Below are 26,392 nucleotides of genomic sequence, written 5' to 3'. Positions count from 1 at the left end.
TTTGCAGCTAAAAGCCTAGATACAGTTTTTGACTTCTATCCACTGTTTCACAGTGCAGGAAAAAAGAAGTTGCTAGAATAATTGAGATCCAAAAAATACGGTCACTCTTTTTATCTTTTATATATATAAAACAAAAAGTAAAAAATAGTAAAACATTCAAAATACCAGAAAATACCTTTGGTTAATTCAAACATTAAGAATTGAAATGATTAATTAAATGATGATGATATGGTAAATTCATATTTTTATATTAAAAAATTAAAATTAAAAACAAAATCAGATAATAAGTCCTACTTTTATAGAACATAATTACCCATGCTATCTTTTCTTTAATACTAAAAATAAAATAAAAAATAAAAAATAAAAAATAAAAAGGAAAACTAATTGGCAGATGTGTGAGCGTGTGTCAATGGGCTAGTTTTATTTTTTTAAGGATCTTTCCTATGGTAAACTGACACATACTAAACGGATGCTAAGAGTCAAATTCAGGACATTTTCTGAGAAAAGCAATTACTCCAAACCACTATACTAGTGAGTCCTTTACCCTGTCCTTGCTTAAGCTTTTGCCATTCGAGCAAAAACAGAAGGCAATTAAATTAAGTATCCTAAAAAGGCATTTAATTGTCAAACTTAAATTGCACAGAAAAATCAAGTTAGATATATGGAGTTGGGAAATGAAGATTTAAATGGCATTTAATAGGTGCTTGAATTGCACTTTTAAATCAACCCTGCTGTGATTTCAGCAGGATTTCACTGATGACTCAGATTTTTCAATTGATTCTAGTGTTCAGTGCCAACTCAACTACATCTAGTATAATAAACTCTGACCTAATTTAATTTCCATCTGAAATGTACTTGTTTAGGAAATTTGACAATTAAAATTCCTACTTTGCAAGAATAGGAATTTAAAGTAGAATTCATTTAATTTCTATATAAAATGTACTTGTTTATATTTCTCTTGTATTTCAAAAATAGGAATTTAAAGTAGAAAATATACATGTTTAATTTCTTAGCAAAAATAAATAAATATATTGTAAAAAAAGAAAAAGAAAAGGAAAAGTATGTAAGAAGAGACCTACCACCAAGTCGGGTGGGGTGGAGTGGGTCTCACGTTTTTCATGGGTCACGCTCTTTGAAAATTAAAAAGATCCGACTCAAATCAAACCCAGTTGGACCACGTGTCAGGCACGCTCTGCCTCTGTAGAAAAAAAAAAGTCACGTGACATCAATCCCATCCGACAGCCTCCGTCACGCGCGAATACCAAGCGTGGGAGACAAAGCATGTCGACAGGCCAAAAATAAAAATAAAAATAAAGAAAACGAAAAAGACATTTTCTATCTACCGAACTTTAGCTTCCAAGTGAATCAAAAGCAAAAGGAGGAAGAGAGGGTAGGAAACCCGCTTTTGCTTTTGCCGTTCTCTATCTGTAATTTAATCCAAAAGCGCTTTTAACCCAAAAACAATTAAACAAAATGGAATTAAAAAATAAACAAAAATAAAGAGGAAAAAGAAAAATCCTAACCCTAGATCTCCAACAAGAAAGAACCCACACAGGCCCCAGTGCATTGCTGTCCGTACAAATTTGTTTGCTTGCAATATTTTGCTTTTTATTGGATGACAATCCGATGTCGTTGCGGTTGAGTCGGCCAACTGTGTTCTGCTCATGCTTCACCACCTGGGTGCTGTTCGTCTTTTAGGATCTTCAATTTTTATTTTATTTTATTTTATTTTTCGATTTTTAGTTTTGTATTTCTAGGGTTAGGGTTTCGATTTATTTGGGCTGTGAAAAATGGAGCCTCGTGTTGGGAATAAGTTTCGGCTCGGCCGGAAGATCGGCAGCGGCTCCTTCGGAGAGATCTATCTCGGTTTGTTCCTTTTTCTTCATCTTATTGTCTCTATTTGTTTATTTATATATGTGATTAGCTGCTAAATTGCGGATTTGTATTGTTTTGGTCGTTTAGTGTGTGATTGGTGATGGATTTGTATGTGCAGGTACAAATATTCAGACAAACGAAGAGGTTGCGATTAAGCTTGTGAGTTTTGTTCTTCCAATTCAGCTTCAAATTTTTATTTTTATTTTTATTTTTTTTAATGCCCATTGGCTTTCTTGTAGTTATGTTTTAGATTAAGTTAAATCTATAATAATGGTTTTTAAGTTCATGCTCTGATAAAAATGCTTCAGCCTTCTCTTTGAGTTAGTAATGCCAATGAACCAAAGGTTTTTGGATCAACTAATGCTTAGATCAATTTCTGCTAATGTTGATCCTAATACTGCTAGAAGCATGCTCCTCTTGGTATTCCTTGTTCTAGGCCGAGTTACAGTGCGATATATATTGGTTTGATTGATAGATTAATATCTTGAAATTGCATTTACTTTTAATTGTGAGGGCTTGAAGTTTGGTGGTTGTGGTGAAGTTTGTTTTTAGAGTGTTATTAGCACTTTAGTGTGATGGATAGCTCTTGTGGGAGTATGAAGCTAATGGTTGTGCTGTTTATTATACGTAGGAAAATGTCAAGACAAAACATCCGCAGTTGCTGTATGAATCCAAGTTATACAGGATACTACAAGGAGGAAGTAATGGAAACTCCTGACTTTCACACTTGAACAGTAGTTTAATTCTACAGGTTTTTGAATTTTTTATTGCTAGTTCTTACTGTTTTCTAAATTTGGTTCTTGCAGCTGGGATTCCAAATGTAAGGTGGTTTGGAGTTGAAGGAGATTATAACGTTTTGGTAATGGATTTGCTGGGCCCTAGTCTTGAAGATTTGTTTAACTTCTGTAGTAGGAAACTTTCACTGAAGACAGTTCTTATGCTTGCAGATCAAATGGTAGGTGTGACTTTATGCATGTCATCGTATTGGTTTATATACTTGTTGGGAAATGTTGACTTTTGCCATGCTTCACATTTATTTCAGATCAGTCGTGTTGAATTTGTTCATGCTAAGTCATTTCTACATCGAGATATCAAGCCCGACAATTTTCTTATGGGCTTGGGAAGGCGTGCAAACCAGGTTTTTGCTCTAGTTTTTTTAACATGCTTATGTTGGTTTTTGCATGCATGTGTTTTGGTGCGCTTATTTCATATGCTAAGGAGTTCATCTTGATATGGTAATTTTCCCTTATATGTAGGTATACATGATTGACTTTGGTCTGGCTAAGAAATACAGAGATAGTACAACCCGTCAGCATATTCCTTACAGGTGAGGATGATGCTAGTTTGTGTTTCCTAATATGGTCTTCAAATATGATGCCAGATAATTTGGCATAAGAAAAACAAGAATTTGATTGGAACTGCGAGATATGCAGTTATATAGTAACTTCACCAGTCAAATTTCATTGTGCATGGTTTTGATTGCTGCAGAGAAAACAAGAATTTGACTGGAACTGCAAGATATGCAAGCATGAACACTCACCTTGGCATTGGTATGTTTTAGTCGTATTGTTTTTCCTTTGGTGTTCCTTCTAATGTATTGTTGTTGTTCCAATTAAGTGTATATCTGGTTTATAACATTGATTTAGAATCTCTTTTTTTGCTATTTGGCACTTTATAGAGCAAAGCCGGAGGGATGATTTAGAATCTCTTGGTTATGTCCTTATGTACTTCCTTAGAGGAAGGTGATTATTTCTGAAGACCCTATATTTTACTGCAGTGCTATCTGTTGATGTTTTGTTTAGTAATTCTATTTGCATGTAGTCTTCCTTGGCAGGGACTAAAAGCCGGAACTAAGAAACAGAAGTATGAGAAAATTAGTGAAAAGAAGGTTTCTACTTCAATTGAGGTATGATGTTTGTGAATATTGTGGTCGTATGCAATTTCGACCTAATGTCTCGCATCTCGTGACTGGAGAGTTTAATGATTTCACAGGCATTGTGTCGCAGTTATCCGACAGAGTTTGCTTCATATTTCCATTATTGTCGCTCATTACGATTTGATGATAAGCCAGACTATGTTTATCTGAAAAAAATATTCCGCGATGTCTTTATTCGTGAAGGTTTGAATTCTACTTTCATTACAATGAGCATTTCTGAGTGCATTTAAACATTAATATAATTTTCGTGTGTGCTTATATCATATTTTTACACTTTGAATTTTGTTACAGGTTTCCAGTTTGATTATGTGTTTGACTGGACAATTTTGAAGTATCAGCAATCACAGCTGGCTACTCCTCCAACCCGTGCTCTTGTAATTTCTGTGTTATGTTTTACTTTGTCTTTTATCAGCATTTATGCATTTGTATTGACGTCTTGTTTGATATAGGGTCCTGGTGCCGGAACTAGTTCTGGGATTCCCCATGCTGCTGCTAATGTGGACAGGCAGACAGGTAGTTGTTTAGCATTATTGAATTTAAACAGTATTCTTATAGATTGGCTCATTCATTCCATTGCATGTTTAATTTTTATTTCTCCTGTCTGCTTATTTTAAGAGGCAATCTTTCCTTGGCATGTTCTTTTATAGATATATTGAGTTCCTTTATTCACTAATATAGTGTTAAACTTATTGCTGATGGTTTTCCAATGTTTGGTGTGATTTCTTTTGAAAGTTGTAAATAGAAGCCGACTCCTGCATAAGCTTTGGAGTTCATAACATTTGCTTTTGGACTTCCTTGCAGGCGAGGAAGATGGGCGGCCAACGGGTTTAACTTCATTGGATTCTTCTCGGCGGAGAATACCTGGGCCAGCTCTCAATTCCATTAGCCTTTCGAAGCAGAAGAATCCAGTTGCTAATGATGCTCCATTATCTAGAGAAACTCTTGTAAGTAGTTTGGAATGCATTTTTTATAAATTGAAGATTTCCCTCTCGTGCCCATATATATATATATATATATATATATATATATATCAATCTGGGACAGTTAAACAAACTTGCTTTTAATGCCATCTGTCGAAAAGCTTATCTGCATGCTTGGGCCTTGCAGATGTTGAATAACAATATCTTGGGCCGGTCAGCTGGATCATCAAGGAGAGTTGCTGTTTCTAGCAGCCGTGATGCATTTGGTGGAAGTGAGTCTGATCCTTATCGCGCTCGTACAACAGATGCTAGTCCTGGAGCACACAGAATTTCGAGTGGGCGAAGAAGTTCACCGGTCGAGTCATCGGACCCCAGTAGGAGACATACCTCTCAAAGCAGGAACTATGAAACAACCCTTAAAGGCATTGAAGGTCTGCATATAGACAATGAGGAGAGGGTTCATTATTAGAGATGCTGACTTTTGCAGGTTGCTGTAAATCGTAATTTGATTGTTTTGCTTTCATCAGCTTAGGTGGTTTTAATATATATCAAAGGTGAGTCTGAGAGAGGCGATTTCGTTTGAACTCAGTTACCCCTGCAAGAGAGCTGAGTGTTTGTTGCTTCAACTTGTGCTTTAACACGCCCATCTATTTGCGTGATAAACAATGTAAATTTTCTTTTTCCAAAAGTAAAATAACAAAATTGTTAAAGAAAAATGTACCCTTGTTTGCCTGTCGTAGCTTTTTTCGTTTTTGTTGATATTTTTTTTACGTCCGAGTTTATAATGTTCTTTTACTCTTCAAAAACTGCAACTAGGATGCGTTATATCTCAAATTAGCTGTTTCACATTTTGTTTTCCCACAGCCAGCTATTGTATTAATCTTTGCTTTGTAAACCGTAAAGAAACTTATTTCTTGGGTAAGGTCCGCGGCTCATCTTTGCTTAGGGAGTCAAAAGTTCTACGCTTCTATTCCAAGTTAGAATGTCTTTAGTCTAGTGGTAGTGGTCGTAGTTGTTTCCACTTAGTTGAAGGAGATCTCAAGTTCGACTTGCATGCGAGCGAAGACGATCAGTGTTTGCAAGAAGTTCGATTCCAAGTTGTGGCTCACCCCACGACTTTGTTGTAAGTGCATTATCACGTTGTAAAAATATTTTTGTGCATATCATATTGTTGTTTATTTAATGATTTTTTATTTATTTTTAAAACAGCCTTGTTATCAAAATTGAAATGTGAAATACTCAGGCCCCTTTGGTAATTATTTTCATTTTTATTTTTAGTTTTTATTTTTTGTGCTATATTATAGAGAAAAATTGAAGTGAGAATGGGAGTGAGGATGAGGATGAGATTGAGAGGGGAGGATGGGAGGGAAGAGTAACAAAAGTGAAAACAATTTCAAATAGATTTCATGTTTTTGTTTTTGTTTTCACTTTTATTACTCATTCATCTCATCCTCCATTCTCATCTTCCCTCTCAATCTCATCTTCGCTCTCATTCTCACTTCCCTTCTCCCTCTTTTTCCTCTATACTCTAGCAAAATAAATGAAAACTAAAATTTAAATTTGAAATGGTTATCAAACGGGGACTCAGACAAGCCAAAGCCAGGCTTGTTGAAAAACCAGCATCCACTGTCCTCTTCCATTTCCCCCAAAACACACTCAAGGCGTGGGTACACAGACGAGAGATGGATAAGCTAGCCTAACAAGGCAGCAAAGAAGAAAGAAAACTGAAACAGCAAAACACAAGAAGGGAAAAAAAAAAGCAATTGGCCACAAGACAGGACCCGAGGCCTAACACACACACACACACTCTCTCTCTCTCTCTAAAGGAGACCTTTTTTACAATCTCGCTCTAGTATAGCTTTAGTAAGAATCAGCCCCTTTCTTTTTCAATGTCGAAAATCCGGTTGAGGTCCTAAACTTTTCTAGATTCTGTAGCATCATGCAATTCATGTCCAAACCAACAAAACCATAATCGGAGAAACCAAGATGTCATGAGAAAACCTATCAAGAAAGCTATGCTAATTGCTTGTATTGTTGTATTTGTGCCATCCTCTTTTTGGGTGAGTTTTCGTAATGAAATTTCATCCTTCGAAGTTTATAATTGTCATAATTTCCACCATAACCACATCAATATTTGCTTGGTTTGAGACAACTTTTATGTTCTTAGCAGAAACCAGCAAACAAGGCTTTGAATAAAAATGGATAAAATTTCAGATACGAAACATCCAGAAATATACATATATTCATCGACAAACATATTACCACCTCATTAAATTAACTTTATAGAATAAACCAACACAAATTAAACCACCAAATAATAATATATTCAGAAAAATCATTTACCGCCCATAGACCACTCTGTTGCAGGTTTCCTTGACCCACCTGAAGCTCTTCCTGAGAGAGCCTTTGAGCTTGCCTTCCACAGTATAAACCTTATAGCTAGCGACCCTCTTCTTCCTCTGCAGCTCCGGATCATTAAAGCTCCAGCTTTTCGAAGCAGACCCATTTGTGGACTTGCCCTTCTTGAACCTATCGCCATTGTTGCCCATCTGGGTTTGGGTCGGCGGCTGCACTGAAGACGCATAGGAGGCACTGTAACACCTGAGATCTTGCATTCCATTGATGCCGCCGGAGGAAGTGGGCCCCGAGCCATTGCCGCAGTAGCTCTCTATCTGCATCATTCCATGCCCGCATGATTTGGATCTGAAATCATCCATGGCTGCTTTCACTGAGAACTTACGGAAATCTGAGCTCACTGTCTCTGAAGCTCCAGTCAATTGGTCAAATGAGATATTCTTGGGGGATCGTGGCATGTCCGCCGATCAATTGCTTATTTAATAATATTTATTGTTATTCTCATATGATTTATTTCATTCTAACTTCGTTCGGCGCTGACTAGGATTCTGATCCGTCGGTGATATTTAGAAAAAAAAAAAAAAAGTTTTGTATTGGATGCGGAGCGGCTACCACTGGACTCTCTGCAGTGGAGTTTACCAGGTGTTTCTGTTCACGTGAGAATCTCGTGACTCAGGACAGCGACCTTATGGGAGTTTGCAGTGTGTTTTTCTTTAGGCATTTCAGTAGTTTAGGATAATGTATATTTTTGTAATTGGGCCCACTGCATTTTTGCGATGCTGTCCGATAACGTGTAGAAATACTGTGGCAAAATTATTAAATAGCATTATTACTATAGTGAACGCACAATATTAACTGAATTTTGATATTTATTACGTTATTTATCTTTACTATGGTATCTATCAACAGTATTTTTGTTTGTAAATAGTACTAGTACCATTACTATAACAAATTCATAATATCAACAAAATATTGATACTATTTGCTATGAATATGAAGATAATATCAGTAACAACAACGTAGAATTCTATAATGAGAGCCTTATCTAAGGCCCTTAGAAGAAGCCTTATCTAAGGCCCTTAGAAGAAGCCTTATCTCTTGATCATTGGATTAAATTGGTTAGTTTGATCCAACAATTAAGAGATAGGGCCTCATCTAAGAACCTTATCATCCAACGGTTAAGAGATATGACATCATCTAAGGCCCTCACTATAGAATGACTCTAGCAACAACTGAGAAGATATTAATATAATGGAGTCATTTGCTATTTGAGAACATTGCTATAAAATTGCTCTAGCAACAACTAGCAACAACAATTTGCTATTTGAGAACATTGTTACAGTAAAAGTGACATTAGCCTACTGAGATGATATGATATAATGAAGTCATTTGCTATTTGAGAACATTGCTACAATAAAAATGGCATTTAAGATGATAATCGTTATATACTTTTCTTACTTTTCTTTCTCCACAATTAGTTGTAACATCGAAACAAAAACATACCTATATTTTATAGGAGATAAACGGGGAAGATGATAATGAAGGCCTAACCTGATCGAACCTGAAGCATTTACAAATTTCCCATCTAATTATATACCAGAAAAACTAAATCAGGTAATACAGTTGTGGCGCTACTCACTGTTTGATAACGATATTTCAAAAGTTTATATAAAATCAACTGAATTAACCAGAAATATGCGTAACATGAAAAACGTATGGATCATGAAAACATTGCAAAGGAAGCAGCGACACTGACAAATGATCAATCACTGGGAGCAGTGAAAGTCGCTTCCAGAACAACTCGATCCACACCTTGAGATAGGGGAGTCAAAATCTTATTCAGCTTTCCCTTTCCGATTCATCAAGTCGTGGTAATATAGAAGTAGACACATAGGCTGACCAAGGATGCAAAAGATGAACCAGAAGATCATATTTCCAACCTGGTTTCAAAAAAGAGATTAGAAGAAATATAATGATATGACAAATATTGAATTAATAAAAAGGCTAAACAGACATACCATCGAGTTTCTGAATTTATCTTGCAGGTAATTTGTGATCAAGACAAGCGGTACCTGCGACAAAAATGCAACAAAATAAAAACAATTAAAAATAATCATCTCATTCTTATTTTTGCAATGCAGAGTGCAAACATACTCAAAGCAGGGAAATTAAAATGTTCTTACCTGCAACATAATTCCTATGAAAGCCCACAACTTGAACATGTGGCAAGGAACAGCAATGCACAGCTGTAGTTGAATTGAACAATAATTCATGACTGTATAAGTAATTCGGAGAACATATAGGGGATTTGAAGGTAGTAAAAAAACACAAACATTATACAGATGAGCAAGACAGAAAACAGAAGGGGGAACAATTCCGATTGACCCTCAGATAATGTTTCAGTTGGAGTTTGCATTGGTGATAACCATGGGGAAGCTCTGGGTCTAGTATATCATACATTTTCGCACTCGAATCGAATGTAGTTTTCTGCTCTTTGCCCCAAATCAAATATTTTGGTTCATTTTGGAAGAATGTAGAGGTTTTCTACCCATGTCCTGACATCAGGATTTATTCTTCACTATGTATGCTCATTTTGCTGTTATAACATACTCGGGACTGTTTTATCATCACTATCACCCAATAAAACTATAGGACTGGTTATTAAGATTGAGCTTGATCTCAACTACTATATAAAAGTAAATTACCAACTGTGCACATTCCTGGATGACGTATGTCTAAATAGCTAACTCTTGCTTGGCTTCTAAGATCGATGAGTTTTCTAATGAAAGTGCTCAAAGCCATCCTTTCAGTTTCAAGTCCTATTATCCGCCATAAAATCATGATACTGACTCAGTTTCCAGAACCCCAATCTCCACCAACACTCCCACTTTAAAAAGAGAGAAAATGCTATTTCTCATTCTAGACTACAGATTCAATTAGGAGGGAGATAGAACTAAATAACAATATAAACTCAGAAACAAAGCAATATACCTCATGAAATACAGCAGATACTAGGAAGGCGATTACAATGGCAACTCCCTGAATTGAAAGGAACAAAAAATAAACAAATAACAAATTAAATTTGAGCTTTCTTTAAAAAGAAAGTTCAAATCAGATCCATCACACATCACTTAGATAAAAATAAAGAGAAACTTGTTACCTTTGGTACTCCATGCCGTAGGCATGGAAAATAGATATGGCGAACCATCCATTTATGAACAGGCTGAAATGAACCCAATCAGTATTACACTTTCACTAAGGCATATGATTAGCATAAATGACTAATGAGAACCACAAGGCCACCAGTAAATTCAATATATACACACAACAAATGAAGTCTACGCTATATTCAACTACCTCGTGGAGAGAAGGAGGTGAGTATAGAATCATGTTAGCAAACAAACTAAACAACAGAAAAGATTTTAAGATATTATTTAACTATCTTTACATGGCAACTTTGATGACAGTGCAATTGGGATGCATCAAGAACCAAATGGACAACAGTCCCATGAGCAACCTAAATATCAAATAGAAGCCAAAATTTGGAACCTATTACCATCTTAGATCGGCAACCAGTAGATCCAAACAAATGATTTCTCGTAGTAATTATGTATATGGAAAAAAGTAAGGAAACAACTGAATTAGAGTTAACATACATACCATATTCCACATTCTCCAATACTGATGACAGCCACAAAACCAGAAGAGCCATACAACAAAAGCAAATAGTCAAAATTTTCAATTCAGCAAAGAGCTGTAATAATGTAACCCAAGACTAAGTTTCATAGAACATAAAACGCACCTCCTCAACTGTCTTTGCATTCCACCAATCTTTATAGAACTCTCGATCACCAAAACAAAGCAGCTCAGCAAGAATATTTAACCTATATTTACAACACTGCATGTAAGCATAAGCTAAACAATGAAATTATTTGAAAGTGTAAATTTACCATAGCAACGGACGCACCAGAGGTGGAAAAAGCAATAGAACATGCATAGCCACACGTATAAATTGGGAACAGAAAGTTTCAAAACCCTCTCTATTGCATATAAAAGGTTCCCCTTCAAAGGATGTTGTGAATTCTTGACAATAGGATTAATGTACTGCAGAAATATACAAATCTCATAATTCCGCAATAATCAAAGGAAAACAAAAGAGCACAGAAAGCTAGTTGAAACAAAAAATTCAAACTTACTTGTTCTACTATAAATCCCATCAGTCCAGTAAAAATTATCAACTTGACAAGTTGACGAAACACCCAACCCTTTCGAACACCTGCTGTACGAGGGTAACTAGTCTGAAATAACAATGAGCCATATGGAAATACATGAGTTGAAAATAAAATCAAAGCAAAATTAGAGCTTGTATTTGGAAAAATGCTGCATGCTATTATGTTGGAGCAACCATGAAGCTTACACGTCTGCATGACAGTTTATAAATCAAGAAAAACACTTGTTTAGTTTGTGTTACATGCCATAACTTTACTTTTTATCTTTATAACCAGAAAAATAAAAAGCAAACAAAATGACAAAAGCATCAGAACATGATTATTCCACTTTCTGAATAGGGATTGACAAATACAAAAACCTAGTTTAACTCTGAAAGAGAAAAAAGTGTAATTACCTGATAACATAATGTCGGAGCAACCATGAAGTACGCCAAACTTTTTAAGCTAATATTGTGAGGGATATCCATATTTGAAGAACTGGGCACGGCATCCCCCTAACATCAGACAAGGACTCCGTGAATTAGAAAACAATCATTTATCACAAGAAAAGAAAGTGTTGAAGAACATTAAAGATCTATTAAAGTGGGAAAATATCAAGGAAGAAAGAGAGAATCAGTGATTTTTTTTTATAACTTTCTTCAATCCTTATATTAAGTTAAGGTAAAGGAAAAAACTGTTCATTAATTGAAAACCTTCTAAGGACATTTTTTATAAGCTCATTGCTACCTTTTCAGTTGATTTGCCAAGTGCTCTCATGTCATAGTTTGTATGCACATAAGAAACGAGCTTTAACCACACGATGCAAGCAAAGAGCATCAACGTAACACCAGATAAAACAGCAGAATCGCACCTGCAGAAATTGAAATCACCTAATTAAATACAGCAATTTCACTACTATTCACATATTCCAGAACTAAAGACCCCATCAATAAAATCCAACAATAGCCTCTCCTATTGAAGCTCATTATACATTAAGAGACAATTTTTCAGACAGTACCACAATATCTTTTTCCATCTACAGAAAGTTCACTAATAGATTAATAGCACTAAAACATATATTATAAGCAACAACGAAATGATCATCTAATAGTGAGATTCTTTTATGAGCATGAGAAAAGTGAGCATGCATAATACTAAATGTCATTGTTTTATTTAAAATCTTAACAATCCAACGGCTCAAAACATCCCTGCTTATGCATGCTCACTTTTCCCGTGTGTATAAGATAACCTCTCTTAATAGTGATAGAACAAACCCAAATCTTCCTATCAGCCATGGCCGAACAGTTTCAACTATAGATGCAAAAAGAAAAACTTATCAGTACGTTCACACTAACCTGAGAATCACCAAAACCGGATACAAAATTGAAGTTGTGGTAATGATCATATGAAGAGAAACAACAGCCTGCAATGTCAGGCCAGAATTTAATATTGCAAATATACTTGTGAAAATGTACTATTTTGAAGTATTACCATATGAATTACTCACAGGTTCAGATATAGACTTTTGCAGGGCTAACTTCTCAACTACAAAGGCGGCAAGTGGGAAAATTGGAAGAGTAAGGCTGCAAGTGAAAGAGAAATAAAAAAAAAGCAGAATAAAGTGGCCACAAACTATAATTTGAAATACTCAAAAATTGAACATGAGAACTAAAAGTTAATTAATTCTATAACCAAACAGGGAACCAATGCAAAACGATAGAAAAATTACCAGCACATAAGAAGGGGCCAATCTCGCAATGATCTTGAACTAAACCAAAAACCAGTTTTAATTAACCAACCATACTGCAACAATAATTAAACCATAAGGCATCTAAAAAAAAAATTCCGCTAAACGGCATGAAGTTAATCAAAACAACAAGGATACAGGCATATGGCAAACCTTCATTAAATTCTCGATGATAAGCCTGCTGTTTACAGCAACAAGCACTACTATACACAGGTTGAAGAGACCTGCATGGCTCTGCTCAAAAAAGAAGTAAAACTAGGAATTAGCACCGCGCTCACACACAACTCAATGCTAACAGACCAGAACTTGTTTCCGAACAAAATACCTTTTCATTACTAAGAATTTTCATCATGCGAAACGAAAGAAATTGTCTTTAACAATGAAGTGACATTAAGCTAAATAAGGCCTAAATACCTGTCTGAAGATGGCATCAGAGCTGAGAGGGCTCTCTTTGACTCTTCGATGAGCTGGAACCGAAGGCCGATACGCGAATTTCACAGCCGAAGGATCGCCGCCTCGATCATTTTCGCCGAGTCCTTTATTGTCTTGGACAGCATTGACCGAATCCGTAGAAGCTTCCGAGCCTCCAATACGAACGTTATCGCCGGGTTCGCAGATCTTGGCGGTCACCGAGTCGTCACTGCCGGAGTCTCTGACCAAATCGTTCAACGTACTGTCGTCTTCGTCGGTCCTGGAGCCGGAATCGGCTACATCTCTAGGTACGGTTGTGGCGGCGGCGGGCCTGCGTCGGAGGGTGTGGGTGAGATCCGAGTCGGTGAGAGGGCTCGTGCTAGTGCCTGTGACGCCTGTGACGCCTGTGATGCCTATGTTCTCAGGCGAATCTGAAATCGCCATGAAATGGAAGAACCGCAATATACGATAGCTTTGTATATATATCTATATATTATATATAAACGTGAGAGAGAGAGAGAGAGAGAGAGGTGAATTTGAGAGCTCGCTTAGGATGCTGGAGGGTCCAGAAAGTTCATGCAGAGAGGGAGAGAGATTTGAACCGAATAAAGAGAAAAGGAAGGGTGAGAAGAGCCCGGAGCAAGAAATTTCGAGAAGTGGCGGTGAATGAGTGGGAAAGGCAAGCGGTTTTATATAAAAAGCGACAAACAATTAAGAAAGAAACAGAGGGAAGAGAGAGAGAGAGGGAATTTTTTTCTTCTGGTGTAATGGTAATGATGTCAGAGGAGGGAAGGGTGAGGTTGATGGCGGTAGGAGTGAGTGAGCCAAAAAAACGACAACAGAAATTGAGGAAGCAGCCGCACTTTGGTTATGGCGTTTCACAAAAAACAGTGTCGTCGTGTAAGGCTGTTACAGAGGAGAGAGGACGCTGCGGCAGACCTGGTCCGCTGGAGCTATACACATCCAATCCAACCGCTTCCCGGTCCTTCCTTCCTTCCCTCCCGCTACCCCACATCCACAAATTAAGACATTATTAAATGTTAATTATTCTATGTTTATTTTACTTACCCAATATAATTAGATCAGCAATCAAATAAGCTGCTGATTTTGAGGTACTCTTTTTTATCTTACACGTCAACTACTTTGTTTTATTATCCCGTACTGCTGATTACACCATGCAAATGGATACATTTTTTTTTTCAAAGAAAAACATTATTCTAAACGAGCAGTGTTAGATATACCACTTTATGTACTGTGTATCACCTTTCTAAAGGTGAAGCTCACCAAAATAATGGAGTTCACCTCTATTAAAGAGGTAGTGGTATGACTAGCATTTTATATTCTAAACTATCTAATCTACATTCGAGCTCTTCAATTGTAAGTGATCAAATGACTTAATTCACGTTAGAATCTCGTTTTTGAGTTTCAATTTGTTGTTGCATTGCATTTCATTCCATTCTGTAGTGTATTAAGCATAGTAATTACATATTTAATAACGTGACGCTAAGAAAAGAATGATTATGATGGAAAGGGACAAAGGGTGGGTGAGGTACCGTACATGTGAAACGTTGTTTTAATATTTATTATAGAGTCAAAAACGCGGTTGAAGTAGTTCTAATTGAAGAGGCTAACCCGGATCAAATTGGATGTTGTTGACTCCACAATATTAGTTATATAACCGTGACCACTGACCACGTGTCACATCTCACAAGAAGTTTCCATGTGTGGGGGAAAAGTTTGGTGCCAACGAATCTTTGTTATAATAATAATTAATGGACTCCACCTGACCGACACACCAACAGTCTTGTTGCTTACTTAAACGAGTAAAAAAAAAAGGACATCAAGCTTAAGAAAAGGCCTTTTTTCTCATGAAACGGGGACACTTTTCTTCCTTCTATAAGAAATGAAAAGGCCGTACCACATCTTACCATATTCTTCAAATCATGCCTAATTAAGGCAATAGCAACTTGTGTGTCTCTCTCTACAAGATATTTGGAGAAAGTTGCTTCGGTTGCCAACAATTCTACAAAACTAGCGTTTGACCATCCATTACAATCATCGAATCACAACAGCCATCAAAACCAAAATCAAAAATCAAAAACACCAAAGTTCAACTCAAAAAATACATACATATTAGTAGCTAGAAGATATGTTATGCAACAACAGTTGCTACCACAACCGATCAAGGCAATGATGGTTTTCACATTGCAAGTGCACTTGTACCACTTAAAATAGTATCCAACAACCATAAATTATAAAGAACTAGACCTATAATAATGATAAGGTAATAATAATAAGAGAAGACACAAAATGGTGGATGTGGCGGCTGGAACGACGAAAAACAGAAAATAAACTTCAAACAAAACAACACTTACTACTAAGCAGAAACCAGCTTTTCCTTGGTAATTTTCTAAAGAGGACAAAATCTCATCAGAGGAGATCAGCAACATTCGATGGCAGCTCCTCCACAAGCACGTTATAGAACTTCTGGATGTCAAACAGCATCCTCTCATCATCCTTTGTTACAAAGTTGATGGCAACACCCTTCCTGCCGAATCGTCCACTACGCCCAATTCTGTGGAGGTAGTTCTCTGGCTGGGTAGGCAGGTCATAGTTTATAACAAGGGAGACTTGCTGAACATCAATACCACGAGCCAGAAGATCAGTGGTGATCAAGACACGAGATGACCCAGAACGGAACTCCCGCATGATGATGTCTCTGGTGTTCTGGTCCATGTCTCCATGGGTGGCAGAAACTGTATGGTCTCGGCTCCGCATTTTGTCAGTCAACCAATCAACCTTGCGTCGAGTATTGACAAAAATGACACTCTGGGTAATGGCCAAAGTTTCATAAAGATCACAAAGAGTCTCAAGCTTCCATTCCTCCTTGTCAACATTGACATAAAATTGCTTTATACCCTCCAGGGTGAGTTCATCACGCTTCACAAGAATCCTCACAGGTTTGTTCATGAACTTCCTTGTGATCTCAAGGGCCTCAGGTGGCATTGTGGCAGAGAAAACCCCAACCTGAATCTTTGATGGCAGAAGCTGAAATATATCATAGATCTGGAACCACCACAAAAATGCATTTCGCATCAGATAAAATTTTAATTACAAAATCACATTGATTTCAGCAAACCAAGGAAACTGAAATGAAAGCCATATAATGAAGTGATACAATGGTGGAGCAAAACTGCTACTGACTCAGCATATTTGTCATTCTGGAATGTCAATTAATTAGTTCATGTATGTTTTAATGCATTACAGTTCTTATCCATATTAATAGATAACTATACTGCATACATGATTTATCCTTGCATATGAGAAATCCATTATTCACATACAACCTCATTATGCAGAACATGCATTCACTAGTCCTAAAGCGCATAAAACAGACAGACACATCATTGGGTTGAAAAAATACCTGATCCTTGAAACCTCGGGAAAGCATCTCATCAGCCTCATCCAAAACAAACATTTTGATGTTATCGGGACGAAGCGACTGTCTCCTTAGCATGTCAAAAACACGACCAGGAGTGCCCACAACAACGTGAACCCCGTTTGACAGAATGCGCTGGTCTTCACGAACACTGGTTCCACCAACACAAGCATGGACCCTCACACCCAGATAGTCTCCCAGAGCCCTCATGACCTTCTCAATCTGTTGAGCAAGCTCTCGAGTTGGGGCAAGAACCAAGGCCTGGCATTCTGTCAAACCATAATCAAGCTGTTGAAGAATACCAGAACAGAAAGTCGCTGTCTTCCCAGTTCCAGACTGAGCCTGTTGAATAACATCAAGACCCTTGCAGAATGGAACAATTCCCCTTTGCTGAATAGCTGAGGGTTTTTCAAAACCTGCAAAAGGAATTACAGTGAATTCAATCATTCACCAGTCTAGAGAAAATACGACCATAAGACAAATGGAAAACTCCATGAAGATATTAGAGTACAAAAATTTTAGGATTCTTCCTCTTGTCATAAACAATATAACATACTAAAAAGAGGAAAAAAAAAGTTATGGCTATATGTACCGTAAGCATAAATGCCCCTCAGAAGATTCTCTTGCAGACCCATAGAATCAAAACTATCATAAACTTCATCATATGACGTAAAGAATTCCTGCCCATCAGTTGCAAGTCTGTAGCCAATTCACCAAGCATGAGAGAAACAGTTAGCAACCAGTTTTGAATCCTTATGAAAACTTTTAACCACAGAATAAATACAAGAAAGGAATAAAAGACGCATATCCACATCACTATCGCCAAAATGCAAGAATAAATACAAGAAAAGAGTAAAAGCTTCATAGGCACCTAAAATGCAGTTTAAAAGTAGAAAAATGAGAGTACGAATCTTACAGCTCAGTCATTTTGGAATCATACTGACGAGTATCAAATTGTGATCCTTCTGGAGCTGCCATGACTGCAAAAGTACAAACAATAGTATAAGCGAAAAACATCACCAATATTCTCAACCAATACAAATTGTGTGAAAATTAAGCAAAAATAACAATGATGTCCATGCTAATGCTACTTCGAATTATACAGTAACTCAGATTTTCTCAGATTTCAATAATTCAATGATTTCTTCATGAAAAACATTAAACAGCATTTGTCACTCTCCTCTCTAGAAGGGTTTAAGAACTTCAAACACAATTTTGTATAACTAACATCCATGTATGACTAACTATTAACTACCATATAAACGTGATAACATAAACCACGCAGTGAGAAGCAATAAACAAAACCTAAAACAATATTACCTGCACTAGTACGAAAATTTCAAAGATCAGAAGCATTATAGAACTTGTAGTAACAAGTACTTAAGAAAACGTTACGATTCACATCAAATACATGGAGCACAGGAAACATATTGAAAACGAGAAAGAACTGCAAGAGTTTTCTGAAATTAATTCTCAAATCTTAATAGAAAAACTTATTTTATCCTATACAACTGAAACAACAGAACTCAGACGACTATGCTCAATAGTGAAAAACAAATATTTCAACAACAAAAAAACCAACAGAAGAAAATAAACAGCAAATCAACATCAACGAACACAAGCCAATTCAGAATCTAGAAATTTATGGTAAGAAAAAATCGTGAAAAGAAATAGAGAGAACCGGATCGAACAACCGCGCGAGTAAAATAAGATGGATTTATAAGAAGAAAGGTATGCGAGGAAGACCTGCCGATGATCGGTGAGAAGGTGAAAGCGAAGAGAGAGCGACCGAAGAGAGCTTTGGCTTGTTTCTGAAAATTAGGGTTTCCCAAACTCCTCGGATCTAAGCCGCGGAGTTAAGGAATGAGCGAGAGAGAGACAGAAAGAGAGAGAGAGAGAGAGAGAGTTTTGTGTTTGACAAGTGAGTAAACTAAGCGAGTGAGGGTTGATTATTGTATATGGGATTCGAGGGAGTATGGTCTTCGCGTCCCTCCAGATTCGATTCGGGCACGTGGCGCTCACGGATTGGCGGGAGTGGAATAGGAGTATAAAACGGACTCTGTTTCCTCATAGAATTAGTGCACGAATATATGGGGCTGGATTTGGAACGGGCTAAGGCCCAAACACAACCTCCTAGTAAAATTTTTTTATAACAACTTAAGCTACAAATCCATTACAACCTTCCATATATGAGTATAGTAATTTTCCCGGGCTTTCAAAATGTACCTAAATATTTGATCACATCCGTCTTCAAAACGAAATTTTTTTTAAAATACCCTGAATATGCAAAAGAACAAAAACCTAAAAAAGAGAGGTAAAGAATGGTCATATATAGCTGGCCCCTTTAATTCATAGATTATATGTAAACTTGGAACATCAAAATCACGTACTTACACCTTATTGTCTGAAAACTTTTTTCTTGTAGTGGTAAAAATGGGCCAATAACATTTACAAGGAGGCTCAAACCAATTTTACAGTTTCAGCAAACTATGTGGAAACTCTCAGCACATCAAGCTCTACATGGTTCTTACAAGGTTACACATCACAACTTTTCCAAGGACCATGCAATTGCAATTGGATTTTACCACCCATTAAGTTTGAAATGCTTTTGCAGCCTACTCTTCTTTCAAGAGCCCACTGTAAAAGATATTTGAACTCTATCTAAACACATCGGCAGCTGAATGTGCACAAGTGGCTTCCGAACTGCGAAATAATGTCAACAAGACCTCCGTAACCTCCTACTGCTGTAACCTGAACAAAACAATGGTTCAATGGGATGAGAAGTGAAGATAGAATTTGATAAGTGATGAAGTTAAAAACCCCTTTCAAGTTCTTTGTGTAATAACTTTAACCCATACCATGGTCCTCAGCATGTTCTTTCATTATGAATATTGTCATTAGCTTCTAACTACATACATTTTGGTTTGCTCTGGCCACACCTATTGTTTATAGCAAGGATAGAAGCTACACACTCCTTTAAAAACATGATTTGGATCATTTGTGTCACTGGACCTACTTTAAAATACATACTTTTCAAAATTTCAAATCAAAGGATAGTGCTGGTAACTTAGCACCTAGTGGTAAACCTATAAATATGAGCAAGTTGGTAAGACCAACATTCTTTAAAAGAAAAAAAAATCAAATATTATTGACAAAAAACAAAGGGAAAGATAGATCAAGTTAAGCATACCCCAGATGCATGTAAAGAGACGGAAAAGGCTGACTGAGGAGCACATTGCATTTGTGAAAGGATCGCCCCATTTATGTCATAACGGCAAAGTAGAGGTTCTGCTCCAACTGCTAATACCTGGAAAGGAGAACCAACAATAAACTTTAGGATATTGGTTTTCCTTTGTGCTTCCTTTCTACAAACTAGGTGTTTCTTTAGGAGTTAAACAGACAACCCCGTAGATATAATGTATTCTTCTACCAATTGCTCCCCATCAATAAATTTTTAAAAAAAAATTTAACATACCAATTCCAGCCCCATTCCTTCGGATGAAGATTTTATAACAGTATCCTTATTTGCTGATATCTTAACAATGCATCTTATCCCGTTAAGAAGTTAGTTTACTAGTTTAATGAATTTAAAACAACCGTAGTTATTGGTCCACACCCTTTTCTCTTGGAACTTAAAAGTTACTTCTTTTTATAGTAACACTAGGTGCCTAACTAAGTTAAGTTACAGAGGGCGGCAAGGGGAGCTCACTTGATTTTCGTCGAATACTACATCCTGTACAGATGCACGAGTTGAAGTCCTTGAAATGCATTCAGAAGCAGGAAGATTCCAAACTGATAAACTCCGACCACTACCACAAGCCTACAGAAGAAAAACATTTAGTAAATCATAGCTGCAAGCAACTTCAACAGAGTGCAATGCAACGACATTCCCATCACATAAATGCTTACCAACCAGCTTTCACTTGCATCAAGAGCCATGCAACTTACGCACGAAAAAAATCCTTTCAATTTAGTACCCTTTGCTGGCTCATACACTTGAACACACTTTCCACTTCTGCAATCTGGGTAAAACCATAAACGCATGTTACTAAGAACAAGCCCATGTGACTGGACATTTAATACAATGAAGTGGTAGTCCAAGACAGGAACATACTAACTATGAAAGAAAACAATAACTTTGTTGATGGAAAATTATTCTTCTGAACAACTTTCTGCCACAATCCTTGAAAATTAAAAATGTCAGGTTTTTACCCCATATACGAGCTGTCCCATCCTCTGAACCAGTTATGATCTGATTGGTAGAGTTCCGGGCAACTATAGAATGCAAGTAGTCTGAGTGCCCCTTAAAAGTCATTTTGACTTGACCACTTTCCTGAAACATTTCCGATACAAATCATGCCGGGATCAGTGCAGCTAGGAAATTATGACAAGAACAATGTAACATAATGTACGGAAATATGTACATGCTTTTACACAAAAACTTCATTGCACACGTGAAAGATTCACCTTGAACAAATACATACCACATCCCAGCAATAGACACAAGAATCACCAGCAGCAGAAAAAATGGATCCCCCCTATTGTGGTAAAAGAGATGTTAACACACTATTTTCCATGCTCATAAAAGAAGAAACTACATGACTAAAACAATAGAATACCTGATCATTAACGGCAAGAGCATTGTTTTCAGGGATTGGAGATAAAGCCCCCCAAGGACCTCTAAAAACACAGCAGTAAAATACAAGAAATGTGAACTAAAGTAATGCTGGGGACTAATTATAGCCCGCGTTATAAGGCAGAAAGACAAATGTCCTTGTTTAGAAGATTCTTATTCAGGTTATGAAATTCAGGGGAATGAAAGAGAGGACCCTGAGAGTCTTTTCTTTTCGGTGACTTACTTATGCTGCGGATTCACCAGGTCAAGTAGTGGCTTCACATGGGTTCCTACAAAAGCAGGAAGAAACAATGTGAATAATATAAATTTACAGAATTAGAATCAAATTCAATTTTCATGAACCAAAGCAACATACCAAACTAAAATAACAATGCAATGTTAGTGGACTAATTGTTCTAATTCACATGGTATGGTAAGCTGTCAAAAATCTAAATCACCTTGCAAATGAATAGGCGCCTCTGCTTCTACACAATCCTTCCACTTCCATCCTCGAATCCGACCATCGTCACCACAACTAAGTATAAAAATTCCGAGAAAATCAATTAGTGTAAATATGGCGAAATTAAGAAATAACTCAAAAAAGCTGATCAGAATAGTATAAGCGTATAATTGAACCTCAGCAAAACAGCATCCTCGCCATGGCCGTAAAACTTAACATCGTATGCAGGGCCTTCGTGAGCTTGAAGGAAGCAAGCAGGTTTAGCCATTAACGAGCTACAAATTAAATTAAAATTCCACCACATGTAAAACCAACATCAGCTGCTGTCAATAGTCAATACGACATCGTAGAGTTACATAAATACTTACTGTGGGGCTTTCACATTGCTAAAACCCAGCGGCTGCAACAACCAAAAAAAGCCATAAATAAGTTTTAAACAAAATGAATATTGAAAATTGAGATTTGGAGGAAAATGAGGCACGTACGGGCTTGGATACGAGGGAGGGGATGAAGTATGAAGAAACCGATCCATCGCTGGAGGCGACGACGATGGCGTCCGGGTTAGGGTTAAGGGATGGAGCCCAAACGGTTCGGAATACGGTTCGGGTTTGGATCTCCCTCTCCTTCAATATGGTTTCTCTGTATGATTCTTCGTCCCAGTTCCTTGCGTCCCTGCACATGGTGGTTTGGTTGTGGAAGACTGGCCGTTGAGTTGAGCTCTGTGAAATATCTGAGCTTTCTCACTGACTCACTGAACGTTGGCTGGTGGAGCTGAAATCAAACATGGACTTGCCGGTTTGGCGCAAGTAAAAAACAATTGGGCTGGACAAGGAAGAATGCTTGTTAATAGGCCTTTCTCCTTGTAAATTTAGAGTGGGTCCTATGTGCTGTAGGCCCGTGTCCTCTGGGAGGGTAGGCATTGAGTTATACAAATCCGACCAACCGACCGAATTCCTAATTCGTAATGGGGAATGCTAGTAACCTTGTCATGTGTCATTTCCCATACACTAAAAATAATATATCAAACAAACCACTTTTTGTTTTCCAAGTTTACTCTTATTAAACATATTGTCCTTCAATTTATCAAAATTTTCTTACAATTCTTTTACCATATGTAAAAAATTTAAAATTTCTGTTTTTAAAAAATAAAATGTCTATTTTTTTAAGAGGAAAAACATTTTTTTAATTAATAAAAACAATAATGACATTTTAAAAATCCACAAAAGATATATCCTTTTTTTATATAGACAAAAGACGTCCTTCTAAGGAAGTCTGTTTTAAAAGGAAGTTCATTGATTGCATTTTTCAAACCATTAATTCAGTAAGTCTCATTATTGATTTTTTTTTTCTCTAAACCATTAATTAGGTAAGTCTTATTTGTTGGAGTCTTTCAAAAAAGAAAAAAAATATATATTTTTTCTTTTTTAATTTTTTAACAACGTGATAAGAAAGTTATAATAAATTTAAGGAAACATTAAAATCAATACAAAAAATAAGGTAAATTTAAAAACAAATGTTACCTTATTTGATGCATTAATTACATTATTTTTAGTGTAAAAAAAGTGACATATGTTATGAGGAAAATAAAGAAGGTTCAAAAGAGAAGGTTGCTATCATTCCCCATTCGTAAAAAAAAAAAAATAGAATAACTTTATTGTACAATACATAATTCTCTCTATCTCACTTCTTACACGTGACACCAAAGTTTCTCTTCTAATCCAAATTAAAAAGTATATTAATACGAGTTGAGAAATCTCAACCCAAACAATTTTAAAATTTCAAATGACTTATGTCTAATTCCTTCCCCAAAAAAAGAACTTGTAAAGTAAAACATTAAAATAATATATATAACTCGCCTAATTCTCCCATATAAGATACATTATATGATGGTGACTTATCGTATTTTCATGTGTTTATATTGTTTTGCCTTCATGTTATATGAAATTATCGTAAATTTAAATATGTCTTGTTAACTTATAATATCAAAACAAAAGTATAAAGATAAATGTGATTATCATGTTAAACATAAACTCATCAGTTAAAAACACATCTCATTATCACTTAAATTTGTTATCGACTCAACTCGAACTATATTGTGTTTTATTGTGTCGTATTAGTAGTGAAAACTTGAAGAAAACACAGGCATTATGATTCATGAAAGGGTTCTTGATATTCGCTCAATAAAAAAGAAATAATCATTTTATTTTTGTATTGGCGATAAAAATTAAAATAATAAAATAAACAGAAGCAGAGGGCAGCAATTCGGGCGCATATGCTAAAGTCCTCGTTGGTTAATACGTTCGGGAAACCCATACAACACACGCACTCCTCGTATTCTCCCAACCCCAGCGGCATCTTCAAAGCCGCTTGCTTTTACCAAAAACCCTAGAGATTCTCATTCATCTCCGACAAACCCAAATCAAAATCAAGATCTATGAAGCACTAATCAGAAGAATCTCAAGGTATCGCAAGCTCGTCTGCTGGAACTGTGAGTGTATTTCTAGCTCTTCGTCTTAAATTTCACAGATCTGTTAGCTTACTGCTGAATTGTGTTTTGAGATATTCAATACTTGTTCGTATGAAGTTTTATAATTATGGGTCGTTTTGAACCTAGGAAAAGGATTAGAAAAGAAAAAGCTTTGGGGTTTTCTGTGAAATTGTTGCATCAGGTGGGAAAAAAAAACCGGTGTTGAACTGTTGCTATGCTAAACTTTCCCAGATGATCTAATGGGTTGTTTTTGTTTTGTTTTGTCTTAATTTGAATTGGTTGCTTTTGTGCTTCAGATAACAAATACTTTCATTTAGGAATCCGAGTCAATTAAGTAGTTGTAATGGGTGATAACAACAATTCTCCACCTGGGTCTCCTAAGGAGGCAGATCATGATTCTGATGCAAACCAACTTGTTAAGGATGATAGCTCACTGGAAACCATAGTCCGAAAGTTCCAAGATTCAATGTCTATTGGAAAAAGGCACGCATTTTGGGAAACTCAACCTGTTGGGCAATTTAAGGATCTTGGGGATGTCAGCTTGGCCGAGGGCCCAATTGAGCCCCCCACACCGTTGTCTGAGGTCAAACAAGAGCCTTACAATCTTCCGACTCAGTATGAATGGACCACTTGTGACCTGGACTCTGAAGATACCTGCACTGAGGTCTACAATCTGTTGAAGAATAATTATGTTGAGGATGATGAGAACATGTTTCGATTCAATTACTCGAAGGAGTTTCTCAGGTGGGCTCTGCACCCTCCTGGTTATTTTAGGAGCTGGCATATTGGTGTTCGTGCAAAGACTAACAAGAAGCTGGTTGCTTTCATTACTGGTGTTCCTGCTAGAATCCGGGTCCGTAATGAGATAGTGAAAATGGCTGAGATTAATTTCTTATGTGTGCATAAGAAGCTTAGGTCAAAGAGACTTGCACCCGTTATGATCAAGGAGGTCACAAGGAGAGTTCATTTGGAGAATATATGGCAAGCAGCATACACAGCTGGAGTAGTTCTTCCAACTCCAATCACAACTTGCCAATACTGGCATAGGTCTTTGAACCCAAAGAAGCTTATTGATGTTGGGTTTTCTAGGCTTGGTGCCAGGATGACTATGAGCCGAACCATAAAACTGTACAAGTTACCAGATTCACCAGCTACTCCTGGATTCAGGAAAATGGAACTTCGTGATGTCCCTGCTGTAACTCGGTTGCTTAGAAACTACTTGAGCCAGTTTGTGGTTGCACCAGATTTTGATGAAAATGATGTGGAGCATTGGCTTCTTCCTGAGGAGAATGTGGTGGACAGTTACTTGGTCGAGAGCCCAGAGACTCATGAGGTGACCGACTTCTGCAGCTTCTACACTCTTCCTTCGTCTATCCTCGGCAATCAGACCTACTCAATCTTGAAGGCTGCATACTCCTATTATAATGTATCCACAAAGACTCCACTGCTTCAGTTGATGAATGATGCTCTTATCGTAGCAAAACAGAAGGATTTTGACGTCTTCAATGCACTGGATGTCATGCAGAATGAGTCATTCTTGAAAGAGCTCAAGTTTGGACCTGGTGATGGGCAACTTCACTACTACCTCTATAATTATCGGATGAGGAATGCATTGAAACCCGCAGAGCTTGGGCTTGTACTCTTATAGTTTTTCCAGTCTTTGGTTTTGCACTGTGAACTGGGAAATTATTTCCGTTTCTGTTTTCCCCCTATTTTGTGGCTAGCTAGCTGATGCTTTCATTTGTCTTGCTCCTTTGGATCATCAACAGAGAATGAGATGTTGGCAATTACATCTTAAACATTTTCCCTTATTTGATTCCTTTTGCCTCTTCAATTTCATAATCGTTTATGTTTCTGCAGTTAAGTTGCATAACGAAGCTGATGGCCTTGGGCTATTTTATTATTTTCACTTGGCGCTACAATGAGATGGAAGACCAT

At 36.9% G+C, this 26,392-nt stretch overlaps 5 protein-coding genes across 9 annotated transcripts; 2 read left to right on the top strand and 3 right to left on the bottom strand.

Moving 5' to 3' along the window:
• Positions 1-1,343: 1,343 nt before the first annotated feature.
• Positions 1,344-5,247, top strand: LOC117633850 (casein kinase 1-like protein 1). Of its 2 annotated transcripts, XM_034367663.1 has the most exons (14): positions 1,344-1,866; positions 1,994-2,034; positions 2,507-2,576; positions 2,682-2,830; positions 2,918-3,013; positions 3,132-3,202; positions 3,364-3,425; positions 3,554-3,617; positions 3,697-3,781; positions 3,868-3,994; positions 4,103-4,185; positions 4,261-4,324; positions 4,613-4,755; positions 4,919-5,247. In XM_034367663.1, exons 1-14 carry the CDS (start codon positions 1,791-1,793, stop codon positions 5,198-5,200), a joined length of 1,413 nt encoding a protein of 470 aa, XP_034223554.1. In that variant the 5' UTR covers positions 1,344-1,790; the 3' UTR covers positions 5,201-5,247. The 2 variants fall into 2 exon arrangements, with proteins under 2 accessions (XP_034223554.1, XP_034223552.1); XM_034367661.1 differs by having other exon boundaries at positions 1,379-1,866; positions 2,682-3,013.
• Positions 5,248-6,939: 1,692 nt separating this feature from the next.
• On the bottom strand, positions 6,940-7,890 carry LOC117634966. Its single transcript, XM_034369257.1, has one exon. It carries the CDS (start codon positions 7,542-7,544, stop codon positions 7,071-7,073), a length of 474 nt encoding a protein of 157 aa, XP_034225148.1. The 5' UTR covers positions 7,545-7,890; the 3' UTR covers positions 6,940-7,070.
• A 628-nt stretch (positions 7,891-8,518) lies between these two features.
• On the bottom strand, positions 8,519-14,491 carry LOC117635026 (diacylglycerol O-acyltransferase 1A). The gene is made up of 16 exons (XM_034369350.1): positions 13,456-14,491; positions 13,195-13,275; positions 13,024-13,097; positions 12,802-12,877; positions 12,650-12,717; positions 12,042-12,165; positions 11,711-11,809; positions 11,283-11,384; positions 11,054-11,190; positions 10,889-10,970; positions 10,747-10,767; positions 10,247-10,309; positions 10,078-10,125; positions 9,270-9,332; positions 9,105-9,158; positions 8,519-9,026 (listed from the first exon to the last, which is right to left on the bottom strand). Exons 1-16 carry the CDS (start codon positions 13,894-13,896, stop codon positions 8,922-8,924), a joined length of 1,638 nt encoding a protein of 545 aa, XP_034225241.1. The 5' UTR covers positions 13,897-14,491; the 3' UTR covers positions 8,519-8,921.
• A 1,050-nt stretch (positions 14,492-15,541) lies between these two features.
• LOC117635501 (eukaryotic initiation factor 4A-2-like) lies at positions 15,542-22,775 on the bottom strand. Its single transcript, XM_034369810.1, has 17 exons — positions 22,452-22,775; positions 22,335-22,366; positions 22,143-22,241; positions 21,965-22,041; positions 21,751-21,796; positions 21,511-21,571; positions 21,376-21,429; positions 21,104-21,224; positions 20,801-20,913; positions 20,601-20,711; positions 20,082-20,198; positions 19,559-19,642; positions 18,638-18,734; positions 17,808-17,871; positions 17,484-17,590; positions 16,877-17,307; positions 15,542-16,518 (listed from the first exon to the last, which is right to left on the bottom strand). Exons 1-17 carry the CDS (start codon positions 22,644-22,646, stop codon positions 15,883-15,885), a joined length of 2,445 nt encoding a protein of 814 aa, XP_034225701.1. The 5' UTR covers positions 22,647-22,775; the 3' UTR covers positions 15,542-15,882.
• A 1,410-nt stretch (positions 22,776-24,185) lies between these two features.
• On the top strand, positions 24,186-26,288 carry LOC117635597 (glycylpeptide N-tetradecanoyltransferase 1). Of its 4 annotated transcripts, XM_034369923.1 has the most exons (3): positions 24,243-24,454; positions 24,581-24,635; positions 24,751-26,288. In XM_034369923.1, the coding sequence occupies exon 3, from the start codon at positions 24,798-24,800 to the stop codon at positions 26,100-26,102; it is 1,305 nt and encodes a 434-aa protein (XP_034225814.1). In that variant the 5' UTR covers positions 24,243-24,454; positions 24,581-24,635; positions 24,751-24,797; the 3' UTR covers positions 26,103-26,288. The 4 variants fall into 4 exon arrangements, with proteins under 4 accessions (XP_034225812.1, XP_034225814.1, XP_034225815.1 ...); XM_034369921.1 differs by lacking the exon at positions 24,581-24,635 and having other exon boundaries at positions 24,186-24,454; XM_034369924.1 differs by lacking the exon at positions 24,581-24,635 and having other exon boundaries at positions 24,772-26,288.
• The last annotated feature ends 104 nt before the right edge of the window (positions 26,289-26,392 follow it).

Source organism: Prunus dulcis, chromosome 7 (assembly GCF_902201215.1).
Source record: "Prunus dulcis chromosome 7, ALMONDv2, whole genome shotgun sequence".
NCBI classification, from domain to species: Eukaryota; Viridiplantae; Streptophyta; class Magnoliopsida; order Rosales; family Rosaceae; genus Prunus; species Prunus dulcis.
This window is presented reverse-complemented; position numbering and strand designations above follow the sequence as displayed.